Source organism: Coturnix japonica, chromosome 1 (assembly GCF_001577835.2).
Source record: "Coturnix japonica isolate 7356 chromosome 1, Coturnix japonica 2.1, whole genome shotgun sequence".
Classification (NCBI taxonomy): Eukaryota; Metazoa; Chordata; class Aves; order Galliformes; family Phasianidae; genus Coturnix; species Coturnix japonica.
In genome coordinates this window covers 102,239,022-102,258,068 of record NC_029516.1, presented here as the reverse complement: position 1 = coordinate 102,258,068, position 19,047 = coordinate 102,239,022, and the positions used below count along the sequence as shown (strand labels likewise).

The window sequence follows — 19,047 nt, the reverse complement described above, 5'->3', positions numbered from 1 at the left end:
GACAGAATTGCAGAAAAATTCTGTGCCATATATTGGACTTCTGCCAAATGGAAATACTAAAGCATATGCAAACTACTGGTGGTGTGTGAAATACACCTATTATGTACTGTGAGTACACAATTACAGATAAGTGGTGAGGCAAAGGACTTCTAACAGTGATCAGCATGTGATGTGTTTATTGGCATCATGTTAATTTACATTTATTTCACAATTGTAGTAAGAACAGCTGTTTTTTCAAGTGAACTCAATTCATACATCCTCTCAAGTAAGTCAAACAATTACAGTGAGGGCATAAGTGCTATAATTTGATGGCAGTGGTGACATAATTTGTCCCTGAAATACTACTGCTATCAAGGAAACCTTCCAGGAAGTCTCCTAACTCTGTCATATGATGAACACTGAAGAAAATAAAATTCTTACTGAAAACTGGCTTGGGATCTGAGAACTAGATGGTGATGAACGCAAAAGTAATATCTTTAAAATATTTTGAGGAATATCAGGAGAATCACAGATGTTTAAGCCTTCAACATCCAAGGTGACAGAAGAAGGGGAAATGGCCTCAAGTTGCACCAGGGTAAGTTTAGGTTAGATATTAGGAGAAACTTCTTTACAGAAAGGGTGGTTAAGCACTGGAATTGGCTCCCCAGGGTGGTGGTTGAGTCACCATCCCTGGATGATGGACACACAACCGTTTGGATGTGGTGCTCAGGGACACAATTTAGCAGAGGGTTGTTAGGGTAATATGGTTGGGCTGTGGTTGGACTTAATGATCTTCAGGATCTTTTCCAACCCGAGCAATCCTATGATTCTATGGTCCTATAAATCCCATTTGTTGATTCCCCTGGCTGTTCTAGTACTAAAAACTCATTACTTACTTAGGAGCAATGATTATAGTGTTTCCTTCAGGCAATGAGAAATCATCAGCATCTCTTCCTACAAGAGTAGCATTGTATGTCAAAGTTTTAACGCTTGGGTTTTTCAAACGAACCTATCACAAGAATAACAACAAAATCATCATATTTTTATTCAATTTTTAAAACATAAAAACCAATTCTGGATCTAACTTCCAAAATATGAATGAAGGATATCACAAAGTAGGACAGTACTTCAAACTACTAGGCAGATCACTTTTCCCCCCAGTGACTGCGGACATCCCAACAACTATTAAAACCTTGATTTTACTGAGTTCTCTTTTTCCAGTGTACACTGCATGCCAATGCCAGCTGTTAATCTCTGATTCTTTTCTATCTTTATCTCAGAAAAGATTCTTAAATTTGTTGATTTTTTCTGTGCTCATAAGCATAGAGTTAATACAGCAACAAGAAGTCATGATCCCAAACTTGAAGAGGAAAAAAAAAGACAGTGCTTTCCTCTTCTACACTTAGTAGCGAAATGACATGGAACTCATTTCTTTGTTGCAGTATGTACATAATATAACAATATACAGCATGTTGTAACTTGATGCTTCTATAAATCTAAATTCAGTGTTATCAGTACCTGTTTAACAACAGTTGCATGGAGAGCACCTGTAAATTCTATAGTCTTCTTAGGTAAGAAGTAAGGAAGGTTTTCATATAGGTAGACACACAGCATAAGCATCATGATTGGGTTTGGATCACAAATATCAGTGGCCTAATATTGAAAACATAAAAGAATTAACAACCACATATTAAGTTAAAATTTGCCTGACATTTTATAGAGATACAAAGATGCAGAATAAAAAATTTAAGATAACTTCTTACCATAGAAACATTTGCAACCTATGCATAACAGACTTAGGGTCAAAGCTGAAATGAATAACAATCTTGTCAGTGTACAAAAATACTATTTCTTGAAGGACACTGACATGCACTAGTAGGAAACCTATGCTAAGAATTAAACCTGCCTTTTTTCCTCACACTTCAGCAAAAACCTGTTTATTTTATTATTAGGTGAAGCATAATAGAAAAAGCAAGTAAAACCCATTAACTGAAGAATGTATTTTTATCTTTAAAAAAAGATCTTTAAGTCTTTCAGTTTGCTATGTAAAATGGCATCCCAAATACTGCTAAGTTCAGTTTTGCAACTCTATATGAACACAATCCAACTAACAAGGGAACACAAGCATACAGTTATTTTTACTGCAGATGCCAAATTGCTGTATACAGGATTACTGGATCTTAAATATTTGATTTAGAAAAATGAATTTAAATGGAAACTGTAGAACATGTCAAAACCTTAGTCCTTAGTGTCTGTCAAGAGAAACAGAAACTCTTCCACTATCACACGAACTTTTCATTAAGTCTGATCAAATAAAGAAAATGGAAATGACTTCCCACAAAAAATACAGGCAGAAAACATCTAGCCACTGATTCATACAGATTCCTGAATCAAGCTTATTAAATTAACTATTTTCAAATTTCTTACACAGAATCTTAGAATGTTATAATAAAGTTGCCCATCAGCTTTTACAATTCTGGTTAAATTCTCTCCTAAATTAAATATCATGTCCTAAGGAAAATGCATACACTTGGGAACAGATTTAAGCATCAAACTACTGCATTAGCATGTAAACCCTTTAAAGGTGCTCTTTTTCACTTGAGACACTTTATTTGAATTCGTTACATAACTGAGGCTGATTTTATAAAGTAATGCTTTCATAAAGGCTCTATGCATTCCCACAAGCAGAGGTTTAAAAAGGCTTGTAACATAGGTTGAAAGCCAGCAAGAAGATAAATATGAAGCAGTCATACTAGAATAAGGGCAAATCTAACTGAAATCTGTCAGATGAGAGTAGTTGGGGTACTATGGAGAAGATAAACAACAAATCAAGAATTTAAAAGAAAAAAACACCTGTTAATTTTTTGCAATTTCTGAAACTTACCCTCAGCTCAATGGGAAGAACCATACCTATGTGAATTGCCAGCAGAAACCTTGAAATCAAACTAAATATATTCCATTCTCATTCTCAGAAATTTTGGATAACTACTGCTACTCTGCACCATAAATAGTAAGGGAGAGATTTTAGAAAAAGAAAATAATATTATTAGCCACACAGGCTGGAAAATGAAGAATACTTTTTTGACAGTTCTGGACTATTTTTAGAAAGTAGGAAAGATATATAGACATTCCCACTATCACCATAACTCTCTGCGCTGGCGTTGGTTTTTTGTTGGTTTATTTTCTCGTATTTATTGAAAGTTTTATATTATAGTCCAGTATTTCTAAGAACCAGCCAACTCAACTCTCTAATTACTAAAAGCTCCAGAAGCAATAAAAGAGTATGTGAAGAAGTAAATATCTCTTCCACAAGACAGAACAAGAATGAATCTATCTTGAAGTTCTGCAGAAAGGCTCTTGTTCTTCGAGTTAATTCCTCTCATAGGTATGCCAAAAAAAAAAAAAAAAGCTTTATTCTTCAGTGTCAGAACACAAAAGCATCTGTAATGACACTGAAGAGGAATTCACACAATCTGAACACTTATGGATCCCCTAGGAACATCCCACTAATCTGCCTCTGCCAACAGAGGAATTGTTGGTGTAAAAGGTATAAGAATTTGTGCAAATATAACATGATCTTTCCACTGACATAATTTCCCAGATGCTGGAAATTAGTGGTTTAACAATTTTTTGATTATTTTTAGAGTCACTGGTCTAAATTCTTCTCTATTTCATTCTTCATGCAGAGAAATGAGATCAGTTTTCAGCAAGAGTTAATTAACTCTTTTTAATTAGAAATTGCTTATTGACTCTTCCTCCTCTTTTAACATTATTAAAATGTAAAATTAGCTGACATTTATTGCCTAAAAATAGGACCATACCAAAGGAAATGATATGTGATTTCTAAGACAGAAGCTCTAAGAAAGCAAATGGATCCATCAATCCAAGCACAAGCTCAAATAGCTTTGCTTTCTAACTTTTACTTGGTGACTGATGAACCAGCATCTGACAACACATTGCTAGCTACAAAAAGCTGCATTTATGACATATTGATTCTGCGAGGAAAAAGGGTATAAAGGGCAAAAATTTGAAATTCCAGTGGACACACCTTCCAACAGGACATTAAAAACACTGATTAGCTTAAAGCAAACACCTGAAGAAAAGGTTTTACATGAAGTAAGAAGCTATGTGCAGCCTAGTGGCTCATAACATAGGCCAAAAAGGTACCGCTTAGGTCATCTTTTCCAATAGTGGCTACAAGCTGATGCTTAAATGCAGACACTTAGAAGGTAAGTACATATACTTAATTATTTTCCCAGCCTGAGTATGAGACTAGCTGAACCACACAAGACTTCTGTTTACTTAGAAATCCTCAATGGATTTCTCTTTCAAGCACATATATAGTCTCCCTTAGAATCTGTGTGAAAACTGTAAAGTCAGCTTAAGAGACCACTGTCCTACTTCTGTTCAGAATACATGAGAAAGAAGCAGGAAGCTACATTTTCTTAATGGATGCATTGCAAATAAGTGCAGTAATGCCAAGCATTTGAAATAATGTTCACATCCATCAGCCTACTGCATTCTTGCCCTGTATAACAAACAATTCTTTGGTTTTTCAGAGATTCTAGAGAACACTAAGGAGTATAAATAGAGCTCACTAGTTTTGCTAGCTGTATCCCACTAGCTGTATAGATACAGTTTTACAAATTAAGGAATTATGAAAATTACTTGTAATTAAATATATTTATATTAAGAAAAATTTTGGTTTCCATCATACAATAGCACATGAAATAAAACTGATTCAGTAAAATCTCATCTCAATCTGATATACATTGTCATCATAAAAGTAAAAAATAATAAAAAAGTACATATGTACTGTTAATATGAAAACATTTACCTTTATGTCTATAGTCAGGCTGAGCACATGCATAGCATCCACAAGTATTAAACAGTTGTGCATAAACTGTGCAGGATTCCTTGGATAAGTATACATCCTTACAAAGTGAGAAGCAATCTAGGAAAGACAGAATTCAAACTTTTCACATTCTACAGAGCAGAATCACAATGTTTGCATTTTCAGACTTTCATAAATCCATAAGATCTAAATTTTAAACTAAAATTATCAATGGAGATTATACCTAGAGAAGAGAAAAAGAAATACTGAAACAGTGACTCTATACTCACTAAATGGTGTTTTCTTCTTTAAAAACCATAGAAGCCAACAGTTCCAAAGGAACTTACATTGAGCTCTCAATAAAACTTGCATGATATTAGGAAGAGTTCTTACCAAGAATGGACAGTAAGCTGCCACCTGTGCTGCCAATACCAGACCATCTAGAAGATCCTGGTCAAAATTTACTATCCATCTCCTCAGTGGTACTTTACCTAGTTTAAAAACAGAGCAGATTGAATTAGATCTCTTCTAATCTCTCTTCAGAGATGACTAATTTTATTCTGGGAAGATGACTTTCTGAAACAACTGAATAGAGGAAATAACAGAAAAAGGAAACCTGCCTCATTCAGATGTAGAAGTTTCAAGGCATAGATCTCCTCCAGAGCCATTAAACATTGCTCACACACTCTACTGCTGATTTTAAAATATTCATCACAACTTGAGGGAAAGCAGATACCATTAACTTAGCTGTAAATGTAGGTACCTAAGCATGTAAATTATTTCTATTTTTACAGATATATAGATTTATAGATATAAGGTTCACACACACTGTTACCAACAAATTTTACAGGAATCATTTTCAGTTGCAGCATTTAAGTAAGAAGGAAAAGAATATTATTTTTCTTCAAGGTCATATTAAATGGTTTTTCACTTAAAGAACTCAACATCAATCATAGCCAATAGCTTGACCATCAGCATAGGTCACTACTTCTATGTTTGGGTTTTCAGGGCTTACACTTCACAAAGTTACAATTTTTTTAAATTATTTTAATGTATTCATTTAAAATATAATTGATGAAAATAAATAAATTAAATGAGTTATAAAATGTATAAGTATTTGTATCTGAAGAATTCTATACAATATAATATAATACAATATAATTATTTATATTTATATTTATAATTCTTTATATTTATTTCTTTATTTCTTTATATTATTGTATAATATTATACAATATAATTCTTACATTTATCACAGCATTTAAACAGTGCACTTTTGTTTAACAATAACGAACCATAGGTAGAATAATCAGTTGAAATTCTCTTTTCAAAACTCAATTTCAAAAAACTCTTCAAGAAATGAAATATGAAATGATCTCTGAAAAAGGTTGCCTTTATCTAGTTTTGTTTCATATCAAGTGCAAAACTGCCTCTAGTGGCAGGGAAGAAGCAGCTAGAGATGATGCTGTTAATGACAGATCACAATATGTCACATTTAATCCCAAGTAGTACGATTAAAGGAAACTTGCAAATAAGTAGCTATTGTTAACTATAGGTGGCTATAAAACACTTCATTTATACCAATTAGTTATAAGTTTATAAAATTGTTCTACAGGTGCAGTATATGCTATGCCCAAAGCTAAAGAGAGAAACTAGCCAAGATTCAAAAGAACCAAAATAACCATAGTACAAATCATTAGATTTAATGATCACTACTACTCCACTCTACTCCAATTTGTACCCATGCTTTCAATGACCACCACCGAGAAGAATCTGGTTCCATGTTCTTTATTCCCCCAATGAGGTATCTATTGCTCAAAGATTATTCCTGAGCCTCCACTTCTCCAGGCTGCATGCTCTCAGCTCCCTCAGCCTCTTTCCGTTTCTCACATTCTTCAGTCCCTTCTTTGTTCTTCAGCCCTTCTCTGTACTCACTCTAGCATATCCATATGTTTCACATGCAGTGGATCCCAGACTGAGCTCAGCACTCCAGATAGGACTCTCCAGGGCAGAATACAGAAGAAGAATTATCTCCCTTGACCAGCTGGTGATGCTCTTCATAAAGCAGCCCAGGTAACTCATGTTCTTTCATTGGCCAACCCATTGATGGCTCATGACTAACAGTGCCCTTCAGGACACACAACTTCCTCTGCAAACCTGTATTTTAGCTAGTTGGTCCCCAGTCTGTGCTTCTATGCTGTTAATTTCTCTCCAAGTGAGAGAGACATGACATTTCTCTTCTGTTCAGCTTCATGCAGCTCATGTTGGCTTATTTCTGCAGTCCAGCTGTCAAGATCCAGCTAAGTGGCAGTACCTACCAAATACATAGAATTTTTTGAGGGTGCACTACTGTACCATCACCAAAATCATTAACAAAGATGATAAACAGTACCGGTCACAGTATTGCCCGCTGGGTTACATAACCAATGACCAGCTACACTTTGCACTACTGACCATAGCCCACTAAGACTGGCAGGTCAGTCTAATGTCAGTTTCCCTTTCACTGACCTTTAATTTAGGTTACACTTCATCAGACTGCAGAATACTTTGACAAACTAAAGATAAATGTCTACTGCTCTCCAGTCATCTACCAAACTAACCAAGTCATTGTGGAATGCAAGCACATTGGTCAAGCATGATTTCTCTTTTGTAAATATATGTTGACCAGTCAATTTCTTGTCCTCCTTATGTTTGGAAACAGTTTCCAATATTATTTGTTCTAACAGTTTTCCAAGAATCAAGATGAGGCTGATTGGCCTGCAGTTTCCCAGATCTTTCTTCCTGCAGATAGGAGTGACATTTTCTTTTTTCCAAACTTCAAGACATTGCCTTAGCTATCATAACCTTTCCAAGATTTTCATGATCTTGACATCAGCCAGGTCCCACAGCACTTCATGGTGTATCCCATCAGGTCAGATGTTTGTCCAATTTAAGCACTCTCTCATCTGATCCTCCTTCAACAAAAGTGATTATTCCCAGCTCCAGACTTTCCCAGAGTCTGGGACTGCTTATCAGCAGTCTTATCAGCAAAGAGCAAGATCCAAGGAGACATTGAGTAACTTGGTCTTTTCTGCATACTTTGTCATCAGGTGATCTGCTCTATTCAGCTGCAAGAATAGTACAGAAGACACCAATTCATACTGAGGCAGTAAAAGCAGAAAAGGTATGAAGGAAGTGAATGCTGAAAAAGAAGATTCAAAGAGATACTGAAGCAGGTCATTTGTGGAGCAGAACAGTATGTGGTCACGCAGTTAAGAACAATTAAAATACTGAGGAGTAAGACTAAGATTATGATCTTTATTATTTGTCTCAATTTTCTAATTTTTTAATTATTGTAACTTTTGTGAGAGAAATGGAACTAGAAGCACAACAACAGTTTCCTAATGTTCATTCACCAAGTGATTTCTGTGTCCTCTAGCAAACAGATACAAAACTCACGAACAATACAACAGAATATTGACCTAGCAGGGCAGAATATGCAACTTCCCACACATAGAAAACAAATATAATTGATTTCTTCACATTCCAATATTATGCTCCTCTGAAAGCAGAGGAGTATTAATTAATTGAAATTGAAAGACAGAACTGTAAAGCAGATAAACGTCATCTGGCAATAACCACAAATTTCATCTCACCTATGACCTAGACCCTGGGCCTTCACCCAATTCTGCACAGATGAATGCATTTAACCTATTCAGTTATCTGTCCCATTAGCATGATTCAATAGAAGTTATTATCATTTCCTGAGAATCTCAATACTGTAATTAAACTGTTTTTTTAGGGTCCTAATTTTGAGAGCTTCTGAAACTAATTGCAAAAAAAGAAAAAAGAAAAAAAACAAACCTATTTTCTAATTGTTGACAAACATGATATCATTAAAAACAAATATACATATTTTAATATTGGCTAGTAATATCAACTGGATCTGTTTTATGGTTAATATTCACTCTGAGCTAACCTTAAGATAACTCAATTAAAAGTTGAACAGATAATAAGATGCATTTTGATTTTCATACTCACCCCACTGAGTTCTCAGAGACAAGAACAAGCCTAACATCTAAGTAATGTTAAAGAGTACAAGAAAGACAGAGGAGCTGGAGTTGAGGAGGTCACTTCCCTCTCATGATAGTGTTGGTCGACGCTCAGCTAAACATGAGCCAGCAATGTGCTCAGGTAGCCTAGAAGGCAAACGGCATCCTGGCTTGTATCAGAAATAGCACTGAGAGTGGGAGTAAGGGAAGTGATCATCCCTCCGTATTCAGCATTGGTGAGGCCACAACTCAAGTACTGCGTTCAGTTTTTTTGTGATTCCAAAACAGCCATACAGCCTATCTGGCAAACCATGAAACTGGTCATTCTCTCTGCAAGTTGTTATCTATACAGATGGACTTAAATAAAACACAACAGTAATTTGCAGTAAAAGGAGCAGACTACTTGTTCCTTTAAGACAGTTTCATCATAACAGGCACTAGAGAAAGAAATAATATATTTCAAACATATTTACTGCACAGTGTTACTTAGCTCACGAATCTGCCCAAGTTAATCATAAAATTCAACCCTAACTATTAGTTGACAGGTAGAAATCTGTTCCTCCTGGATGCATGAAGTACAGACTGATCTTTCATTTTATCCATAGGATTATTCAACAAATTTGAGAATGTTCAGTATAATTTGTTTCTACACAGATAAAATGAGAAACACAATGGAAAATTCAAAATGTAGTTAAGGTAGAGAATACGTTCAAATCAGACTTAGGGAAATGATATGCAAATTGATTACCCATAATTCAAATAGATTAGAAATCACTCATTCAAAATTAATACTGGAAAAAAGCATGAAGTTAGGGTCAAGAAACAGAAGGGAGCAGATTACCAGGAAACAGAAGTAATAATTGCTACGGGATAAACAGTGAACATATCTGTTTTACCAGATTTGAATACTAGAACTGCTGAGGTCAGTCATAAGAACAGGTCATTTTGTCTAACCCTACTCAAATCACCATGAGGAGTCAAACTGATCCCACAAGCAGGAAAAAAATCTGGTCTCCATCACACCCCTCACTAAGTGGCATTAGAAATAAGTCTAAAATTACACTAAAAAATCTGACAAAACTAGTGCACAAACACACCACTACAAGCACAGATATAAACAACTGAATATGACCATAAACAGGAAAACTAAGAGAAAGTGATTATTGCTAGCATTTCCTTTTTCTGGTCAATAATGGAAAGAGGAAACTGGGAAGACTGACCACGCTTCACCCTTTATGCCTAACTAGAAACTGTACCAGAGCAAGAGGAGATATTTCATGAACAGTGACAATCACTGAATGTGTAACACAGAAACATGAAAAGTGCAAATATGTTTGGATAGGCAGTAATTTGTCCCCCCAAGAAAATCTTTCTGTGGTAAGTTATTATGATGCCTTCATTAATAATGATTTTTAAAGTCAACAAACAAGTATGAAAAGTGAGAGAATAGTGGGAAAGAGAAAAAAATATATATATCACCTTTTTGAGCATCTTTCCACACAGTATTTCGATTATTCTCATAATTTTTATTCAACCAAGTCAGGACAATTCGTTCATGTGAAGAATATATATTACTGGATAAAAGTTCTAAGTTTATTCTTGGCATATTCTGCATGTTTTCCAAATTGATCAGATCAGCAGTATTAAATGAAGAAACACGTGGTAAAACAAACACCTGGAATTAGAAAAAGTGTGTTAACTTTTAAAAAGTGTAACTGTACAAAGAACAATTTCAAGTTGAATGATTAAAAAGTAGCATTTCAAACTCAAGAAGTTTACTAGTTCAGTAAATATTTTAGAGGTAGCACATGAGCATACATGTATGACAGAACAGATTTGCTGAGGTTATATGGAATTCTTTTACTTCCTTAAACAAAAAACAAATTGAAGTTTTCAAATACTTCCTTGCCAACTTTTTAGAAGTTTTGATGAACCAACTGATGCCAGTGAACCATGCTATATTCCAAGAATATCTGTGTATAGTCTAAGAAAAGAAAAAAAAACTATTAATTACTGAACTACTAAACTGATCTCCAATACAATCTATAAGAAGCCTTGAAATGATATAGTTCATGGCACAGATGATCCGTTAGATCCAGGTTATGTGGACAGTTTCTACTGAAAAAAAATTGTTACACCTACAACAAAATTCTTTACACTCACTGATTATGTCCTGCATGAAGCCATATTAAAAATATAAGAAATAATATATACTGTACATATTATTTGGTATACAATAAAAATAAACAAGTTAAAATCAACCATTCTATACCATACTTCTATTTTATTTTATTTTTTATCTGAATTGGAATAACCGGTCTGACCATCACATCCAGTAACTAAGAGCATCAAGGACCATGGCCATAAATGGGAGCTACACTAATTCCATAAAGAGAAGCCTGTTACCAAATCAGAATGGGAACAGCTTGCACCCCTTTTTAGAACTGTTTATCTTCACATTAGCTGGTAGAAAAAGGTATCCATTTCTGGAGGCAAGGTGATAAAACTTTTTAATCCCTCCATTTGCTGCAGATGGAGAGAAACTCTCATTAAATATAGCACAGCTACAGTCAACATAACTTTGAAAGTCCCCATACATATACCTGAGTTTTTTCCAGATGACATGAAGGATTGTCATCATTGCTCTCAACTTTTTGTGAAGAAAAACTTTTGTGACAAACTGATGTATAAACCACAGTTGACTGTTAACATACATGAGACAAAACTACATCATCCAACATTGCTTAATTGCAATTTAAAAAAAAAAAAATGGAGTCACTTTTGAAGCTTTTAAGTTCAGCATAGTCTAGTAACACGCAAACATATCTAAACTAACATAATTTTAGATTATTTTGCTAAATATTGTTTTCTCTCTATGATACCTAAATGAGCTGAATATGACTATCTTAAGAGAGAAAAAAATGTAAAAAATTTACATAATTACTTTCAGATAAAAATCTGAACAACAACAACAAAAATAAAGCAGATAAATACTATTTTCTGCCTTTCCTAAACTGCACCGTCCTTGCAGGCTAATTTATTGCAATGTTCCTCCATCAGCATCAACGGACATTCTATCAACATGATTAAAACAGGAAGGAATAATAGCAACTGCTTGAAGAGAAAATACAAAACGTATCTGTAAAACATTGTTTTACTTTCTTTTACCAAGAAAGTTCAAATCATTCATAACCCAAGATGCCAGTGTCTACATTCCTTTTTAGATACTGTTGAAGGACCAGGGCATTGGTATATAGTACACCATATAAATATTTTCAGATATAAGGCTAGGAAATATTACTACTTTTAACAATTAAAAGCATCGTAATCAATACATGTTCAATAAATCTAAAGACAGACTATCTTTCTTGAAAAACTGACCTGAACCAAGGTTAAAGTAGTGCTTCTATTGTTGGTCCCAATCCTTCCATTGTGTTTCAAACAGTTAGAATTCTAGCAGCATCTCAGCCCATGCTCATAAAGAAAGCTACAAGTATACCTTTATGATTTATGAAGTTCCCCTTTGTTCTGCACAGGTTATACTTTTCCCCCAAACCCAGAATAAACTTGATTTTGCATTTCTACAAGCCAGAGTTATGTATATGTTTATTCCTCTATAAATTCTGTGGCATTAGAAGGTTTCATAACAGGAAAGTAGGCTCGGACATGAAAGCAGTATGAGATGATGTTCTTGTTGATAAGGAATGCTATACTTATTTCCAACATCAAATTGGATAACAGAACATCTCTCATGAATAAATAATTTATTTCAACATTTTCTTAAAATTGCAGCATGCTGTTTCAGGAGAGGATTCTGTTTCATTTTATTTTACTTGATAGCAATCACAAAAATGCTTGTCTCTAGTTTCATTTTACTGAAACTCCTTTTAAGATATGAGACATTCTCATAAATTCAGAGTATTTAAAAACTAGTCCCAGTAAATTTTTTTATATAAAATAATCTTGCTGTCTTGACAGTTCATATCCTGTTTTTCTTTACTGTTCTGATGTTTTATTTCCAAAGTAAGAAAATAAATAAATCCTGTCTGGCAGCAGCCATGGCCACCCTTGTCACAAAATGGGATTGAATAAGATAATATGAAAGAAAAATTAGGACACTGAATGCCAAGTGACTAGACCCAGTGTAAAGTTGTGTTATATTAAGAGTTCTGCTTACTCTTTATTATGTTGAATTGAATACCACCTTAGCCAAACTGCACAAGACTAGCACAAGCAAATCAAGTAAAGCAGATAAGCATAATTCCTAATACATGGGGGGGAGGCAAAAAGAGGAGAAATGTGATAAGGCTGCAAAAAAATGTACTATTACATGATAGAAAGATGAAGGAAGAAGGAATGAGAAACTAAAGCATGTTTCTCATTCATGAAACAGGGAACTAGAATGACAATAAACACACCTTTACAAAAGGCTTAAAAGGCTTTTGTTGATGGGGAAAATCAGAGTAACAAAGACACACACTTTCAGTAGTCACTCTCAGCTACGCTAGTGTAAATCAATAGTGATGATTTCTTTTCAGTTATTAAAAAGACTAGAAAGTTTATTAAAACAGACTGTACTTGACTAATGTATATGCACACAAGGAAGAAAATAGCAAAAAGTAAAAAAAAAATAAAAAATTTTTAAAATGTAGTGGAAAGTTGAAGCAACAGCAAAGACGTTCATGCCTCTAAACTACTGCCATCAGAATACCAATATTTAATTACATCAAAGCATTTAGAAGATTAAATGAGTCCACAGATTTAACCAAGCACCTTTTACACAACTACATGTCATTCTTTATGTGCTATCTTCTATTTCAATTTATTTTTTAAGTCTTCTAATGCAAAAAGATTTCCATCAAAAAAAGTATAACAAAACCCTAACCATATTCAGCACTGAAGTTCCTCCAAAGTCTTTACCCCTTTAATTTTTTCCCTAACCAGATATTTTGGGTAAACCACTATTCTATCCCACAATAAGCAACTGAACTTCCACACATACTGAAACCAAAATCAACCAACCTAAAATCCACTTTTTCCCCTAAGCCAGAAGCTCAATAAAGACATTTGCATTGTCTAAAACAGCAATCTAACTGTTGGCTTTTATAAAGAACAGGTAGAGAATCAGACTATAAAAAAATATACAAAAAAATAAAATAAAATAAAATAAAATAAAATAAAATAAAATAAAATAAAATAAAATAAAATAAAATAAAATAAAATAAAATAAAATAAAATGCTTGATTTCATATCCTATAATTTTAGATTTGAAGGAGTCAACTAACCATTATTGATTCTGGCAGTTGTTAATTTTCTAGATATTCTTTGATAATGTTGAGAAAACATTTTGCAAGACTTCATGATATTTAAATAAAACACAAATTATTTGAACGTGGAATTTAATTAATAAAATAGAAAAAGAAATAATATTAAAGATTAAACAAAATTCCCTTGGATCTAATTTCTGTGATTACAAAAAGTAAATAAAATTAATGATATGACACAAAAATGATCAAATTAAAATTGCTACTGTGAGAAGCACTAGATAGTTTCAAATTTAATTGTCAATAATTCCACCAAAATTGAAGGTAATTTCTCCTTTATTTAGGCATCAACCAAAACAAAAGACAGAGCTGCTTCTATAGCTTACTCTTTTTGACGGTACATACATAAATGTTTAAAGTATATTTGGCATTATCCCCACTTGAATTAAACCATCTCTCATTACAATTTTTTTAGAGTTCAGTCTCATCAGGGAAGAAAAAAAGCAAACATAATTGTGTACTATTAACTCTGGGGATACGATTTTTGATTCTGTGCTAGTATGTCGCAGGGCTATGAATAAATCAGCAAAATGCAAAGAAAGCAAACTTGCTCTGGTCTGTAATGATTGCATTTTTCCACATGTGACTTTAGGACCATTTGTCTTCATATGTATATGTAACATTTTTTGTCTGTTTTTATGTCAGCTATTTTTCTCATTGTTTCTTTTTAGATCAGTTTGACATTTTTTGCTTCACACAGTTTGTCATTTTTTATGTTTTTTTAAGTAAGTCATACCTAAAAAAGTGCTACTTTTCTCACACACTGAAAGAACAGCTGAGGCATCTCTGAAGATTGCTTACTCCAGGCATAGCCAACACAGAGCAACCTCTTGCCCACTGCCATCACAGTGGCAGCTCTTCCCTGCTGAGTAGCCCAGCCTAGCCCCATCATGCAGCCACTGTTCAGCCGTAATCAAACCTAGTGGTGCTACTAACAATGTCTCTGCTGAAACCACTGAGAGCCACTGTTCACCACTGAGGAGAGTACGGATCAGTTTTCTTTACACTTTAGCTATTTACATACATTGATAAGATTCCCCTGGAACCTTGAGTTCTCCTATCTGAACACTCACAGCTCAGTCAAATTCTCTTTGAATAATAGCTGAATCAATTCCCATAGCCACCTTTGGAAACCTTCAACAGAGTCACTCCATTACTCCCAGTTCATTCTGGTGAGTCCAAATAATAGTTATATTTTTAATTTATTTCCCATCCTTTTGAATAGAAGTAAGTAAATATTTTCAGGCATGCAAGTATTACTGATCATCTATGAGTACATTGGGTTTACTTTGGAAAATACGACTCAAACATCCAAAATATTTATCTGTCATCATCACCAAAAAAAACAAAAACAGTAACAAAAACCTCACTACAGTTATAGAGGTCCATATTCATCTTCTTCCTCAGCAGGAACAACTACTACAAAAATGATTATCTGTTAAAAACTTACATTCTAATAAAAGCTGATAAGTATCATGGTTATGAATATGTCTCGCCAACAAAGTATTTCCAGTGTAAAGTTACACTGCATTTCTAAGCAGAGTAACCAAAAAGCACGGCACTGTTTCCTTTTTTTGTAATTAAAGATATGTATATTGTTTAATCCTACAAGACACAGAGTAGTCTAACATAGTCTTTCCTAATTAAAGCATATTATCACACTGCTAATTTCAGGACCAGGAAAATGGAAGTGTTCTCATTTTAAACAGTCTCAGATAGACTCTGCAGTAGAATAATAAACTGGAGAAGTAATTAAAAATGTACTTGAAACCAAAACAAAGCAAAAAAATGACTTGAGTATCCTAAAGATCTCTCTTAAACCTGTTTGTTTGTTTGTTTTTGTTGTTGTTTAGTTTGCCATCAGGTCTTCAGAGTTTAAGTAGTAAAAGTACTTATTATTTACCTTGTACACCTGCAACAGCACATCTGTCCAAGCACGTTTGCTGATTGTCTCAAATACATTGTCCTCCAGAATTAACAGTTCTTTGTTGCTAAATATAACTAAGTTTTTCTTAACTCCATTTTTCAAGTTAGTTGCACGAGCCTTCAGATAAAGGATAAATAATTATTTTCAATATAAATTTCAACAGCTTGGATAGGAAATTCACAAGAGAACAATAATCAGTTCATGGTATAAATGAGTGATATGCTTGCTATCATGCAATAGTGATCAGTACTAGAACCATTTCCAATTCAACACTACCTCAAGAATAAGAAGGTCATTACAGAATCGACAGGAGTCAAAGGCAGCAATTGGAACAGATAGTCAACACAATGGATATTTTTACTAAAATAGAAAAAATAGGTAGAAAGCAGTAAAATCAATTCCATTTTGGAAAAAAAAAAAAAAGAAAGAAAGAAAAAAAAATATTAGAAGCTAGTAATAGGTATTAGAAGGAATGGATTTTAAAAAACTAGGAGAAAGATATGAATATCAGCATCAACTTAAAGTTCTGTTCACTCTTAAGCATGCGTTTAGATTTATGTAATACAGAATAGTCAGAGCAGTAGGATTACTATTGCTTCACACAGAATTTCTGTTTTGAAACACTAATACTTGCATCTGGTCTTTTTTTCTTTAAGGAAAAAAAGTAACAAAAAAACCCCACAAATCTACCTGCAGCACAGCTTGCATTTTAATCCACTTCTTATAATCCTCAGGTTCAAACAGGTGTTCTGGCATAACATGGGGAAGACTCGCTCCTTGGCTTCTAAAATCATTAGGAAAAAAAAAAAATTGTAAAGTTAATAGGTAGGCAGGATAACATTTTCTAAGCATAGTTAAGTTTCTCAGTCTATGTATAACTATTCCATCTGAGTACACTTGGGATGATTTGACCCGGTTTTAGTAATTACTTAATAGATAGTCCTTATTTGTGACATTTATGTTCATTTCCAATGCCTACAAATACCCGATGCTAAAAGCAAGATGCTTTAAGTATATAGTGGGCATGGTAGTGATGGGTTGGAGTAGATGAACTTAGTGATCTTTTCCAACCTTAATGATTCTATGATTCCTTACTATAAATGATCCTTCATAAAGAAATACAGTGCAAAGTATCAAAACTATACACATTTCCATGTTAAAGCCAAAGGACCAGTATTATATAACATTAGTAGAATTAAAACTTGACTACCTGCTTGCAGAACTGATATCAGAAGTCTTACACATGTAAAAAACAGGTAGTTCAAAACTCTGATAATTGTCACACTGACCCGTCATCTGTTCAAGTGACTAATAAATGCAATTAAAAAGAGTGTAGTAAAAAATACAATAAGTAGCACAAATACTAAAAGAACCAGTTGAAGAAATAATATTTATAAATTCGTACCTTCATGGAAAGAAGGGAAAATATCATTTCTCAGGATAAGGATAGCACAACAGCTTCCTGATTTCCAAGTCAGAAAAACTCTATCATAACTAGATTTTCATTGCTTTTTGTGTTCCCAAAACAGCAAATGTGAAAAGAATTGGACAAGCTTTTCTTGTTATATAATCAGTCCCTCACACAAATGAAGTAATTATACTTTTCCAGTACCATACAGACCAAAAATCAATTTCCTTTTTACATCAAGATCATATATTATAGATAGTTTGAACTTAGAAGCATGATGGATTATTTCTCATCCCACTTAATTACATAATGCCAGTAAGAGCATGTTTTTGACCCCATATTTTATATAGCAACACTACCAGATTATTGAAATTTCATATTTCATTAAATTATCCAGCATGTTTCTTAAAACAGAAATATTTAACCAGGGACCCAAGGTAGCATCAAGATAGTAGCCTGGTTCTAAAGCTCAAAATGTCTGAAATTCCCATTTTCAATTAAATCACAAGCTCTGTTCTCTGAAATCCTTTCAGAATTTCTGTTCTTTCCAAACACTAAAAGGAGGAAGCTACACAGCTTCCATCTATTCAGATGCTCTATCTTCTTTTCAAAGGTTATAATTGGTGGATAGATAGGAATAGGTGAAATCTATGATTTTCATCCTCAAAAAAGCTTCTTACATATCAACACTGCTATATCATCACTGTGTGAAGCTGCAACATGGGAGGGTCAGGTTGGCAATGAGAAACAGGTTCTCACTGAGAGTGTAGTCAGGAACATAGCAACTAAGCCTGCCAGAGTTCAAGAAGCATCTGAACACTCTGAAACATAGGGTTTGATTTTTGGATGGTCATGTGTGGAGCCAGGAGTTAAGGACTTAAGTTCATAGCTCTTCAACATCTTTATCATCTACATACACAGTCTCTCAGGGAGTTTGCTGCTGACACCAAGGTATGCCGATGATACAACAGAAGGAAAGGATGCAATTGAGAAGGACCAGGACAGTCTTGAAAAGTGGTCCTACATAAAGCTAATGAAGTTCAAAAAGGCCAAGTATTGCACCCTGGTGAGGGAAATCCCAGACATTATTAGAGACTAGGAGAATTCATGGAGAGCAGCCCATGTGCAGAAAGACTTGAGGAAAAGAGCAACATGAGCCAGAAGCATATGCCTGCAACCTAGAAAGCCATTTTTATCTTAGGCTGCATCATAAACAAAGTGGCCAGCAGAGCAAGGGAGGTGGCTGTTTCCCTCTACTCTGAATTCTTGAGGCCTCACCTGAAATAATGCATCCAGGCCTGGGGCCCCCACTACAAGAAAATTGTGGAACTATTTGAGCAGGTCCAGACAAGGGCCACAAATTAATTTTACTTGTATTGTAAAATGCCCATTTTTTTTCCTTAATTGCCACAATAAAGTACCAAATAAGCTTCTTGATATCAAGAAAAATAAACTGATTCTTAGAATGTTATTTGAAACAATGAAAGCTTCCTCCTACTTCAGTAGTTGACAAACTTGAAAGATGAATTACACTTAATTCGAAC

General features: G+C 34.1%; 1 protein-coding gene across 4 annotated transcripts in view; it reads right to left on the bottom strand.

Annotated features, from left to right (window-relative positions):
* Nucleotides 1-19,047, bottom strand: part of CFAP47 (cilia and flagella associated protein 47) — a 223,632-nt gene that overhangs the window by 151,256 nt on the left and 53,329 nt on the right. For all 4 annotated transcript variants that reach the window (XM_015884388.2, XM_015884397.2, XM_032449378.1 and 1 more), the window contains 7 exons: nt 16,786-16,879; nt 16,072-16,212; nt 10,324-10,519; nt 5,207-5,304; nt 4,817-4,933; nt 1,498-1,632; nt 876-988 (listed from right to left, as the gene is read on the bottom strand). In XM_015884388.2, coding sequence (XP_015739874.1) covers nt 876-988; nt 1,498-1,632; nt 4,817-4,933; nt 5,207-5,304; nt 10,324-10,519; nt 16,072-16,212; nt 16,786-16,879 — 894 coding nt within the window. The remainder of the gene's footprint in view (nt 1-875; nt 989-1,497; nt 1,633-4,816; nt 4,934-5,206; nt 5,305-10,323; nt 10,520-16,071; nt 16,213-16,785; nt 16,880-19,047) is intronic.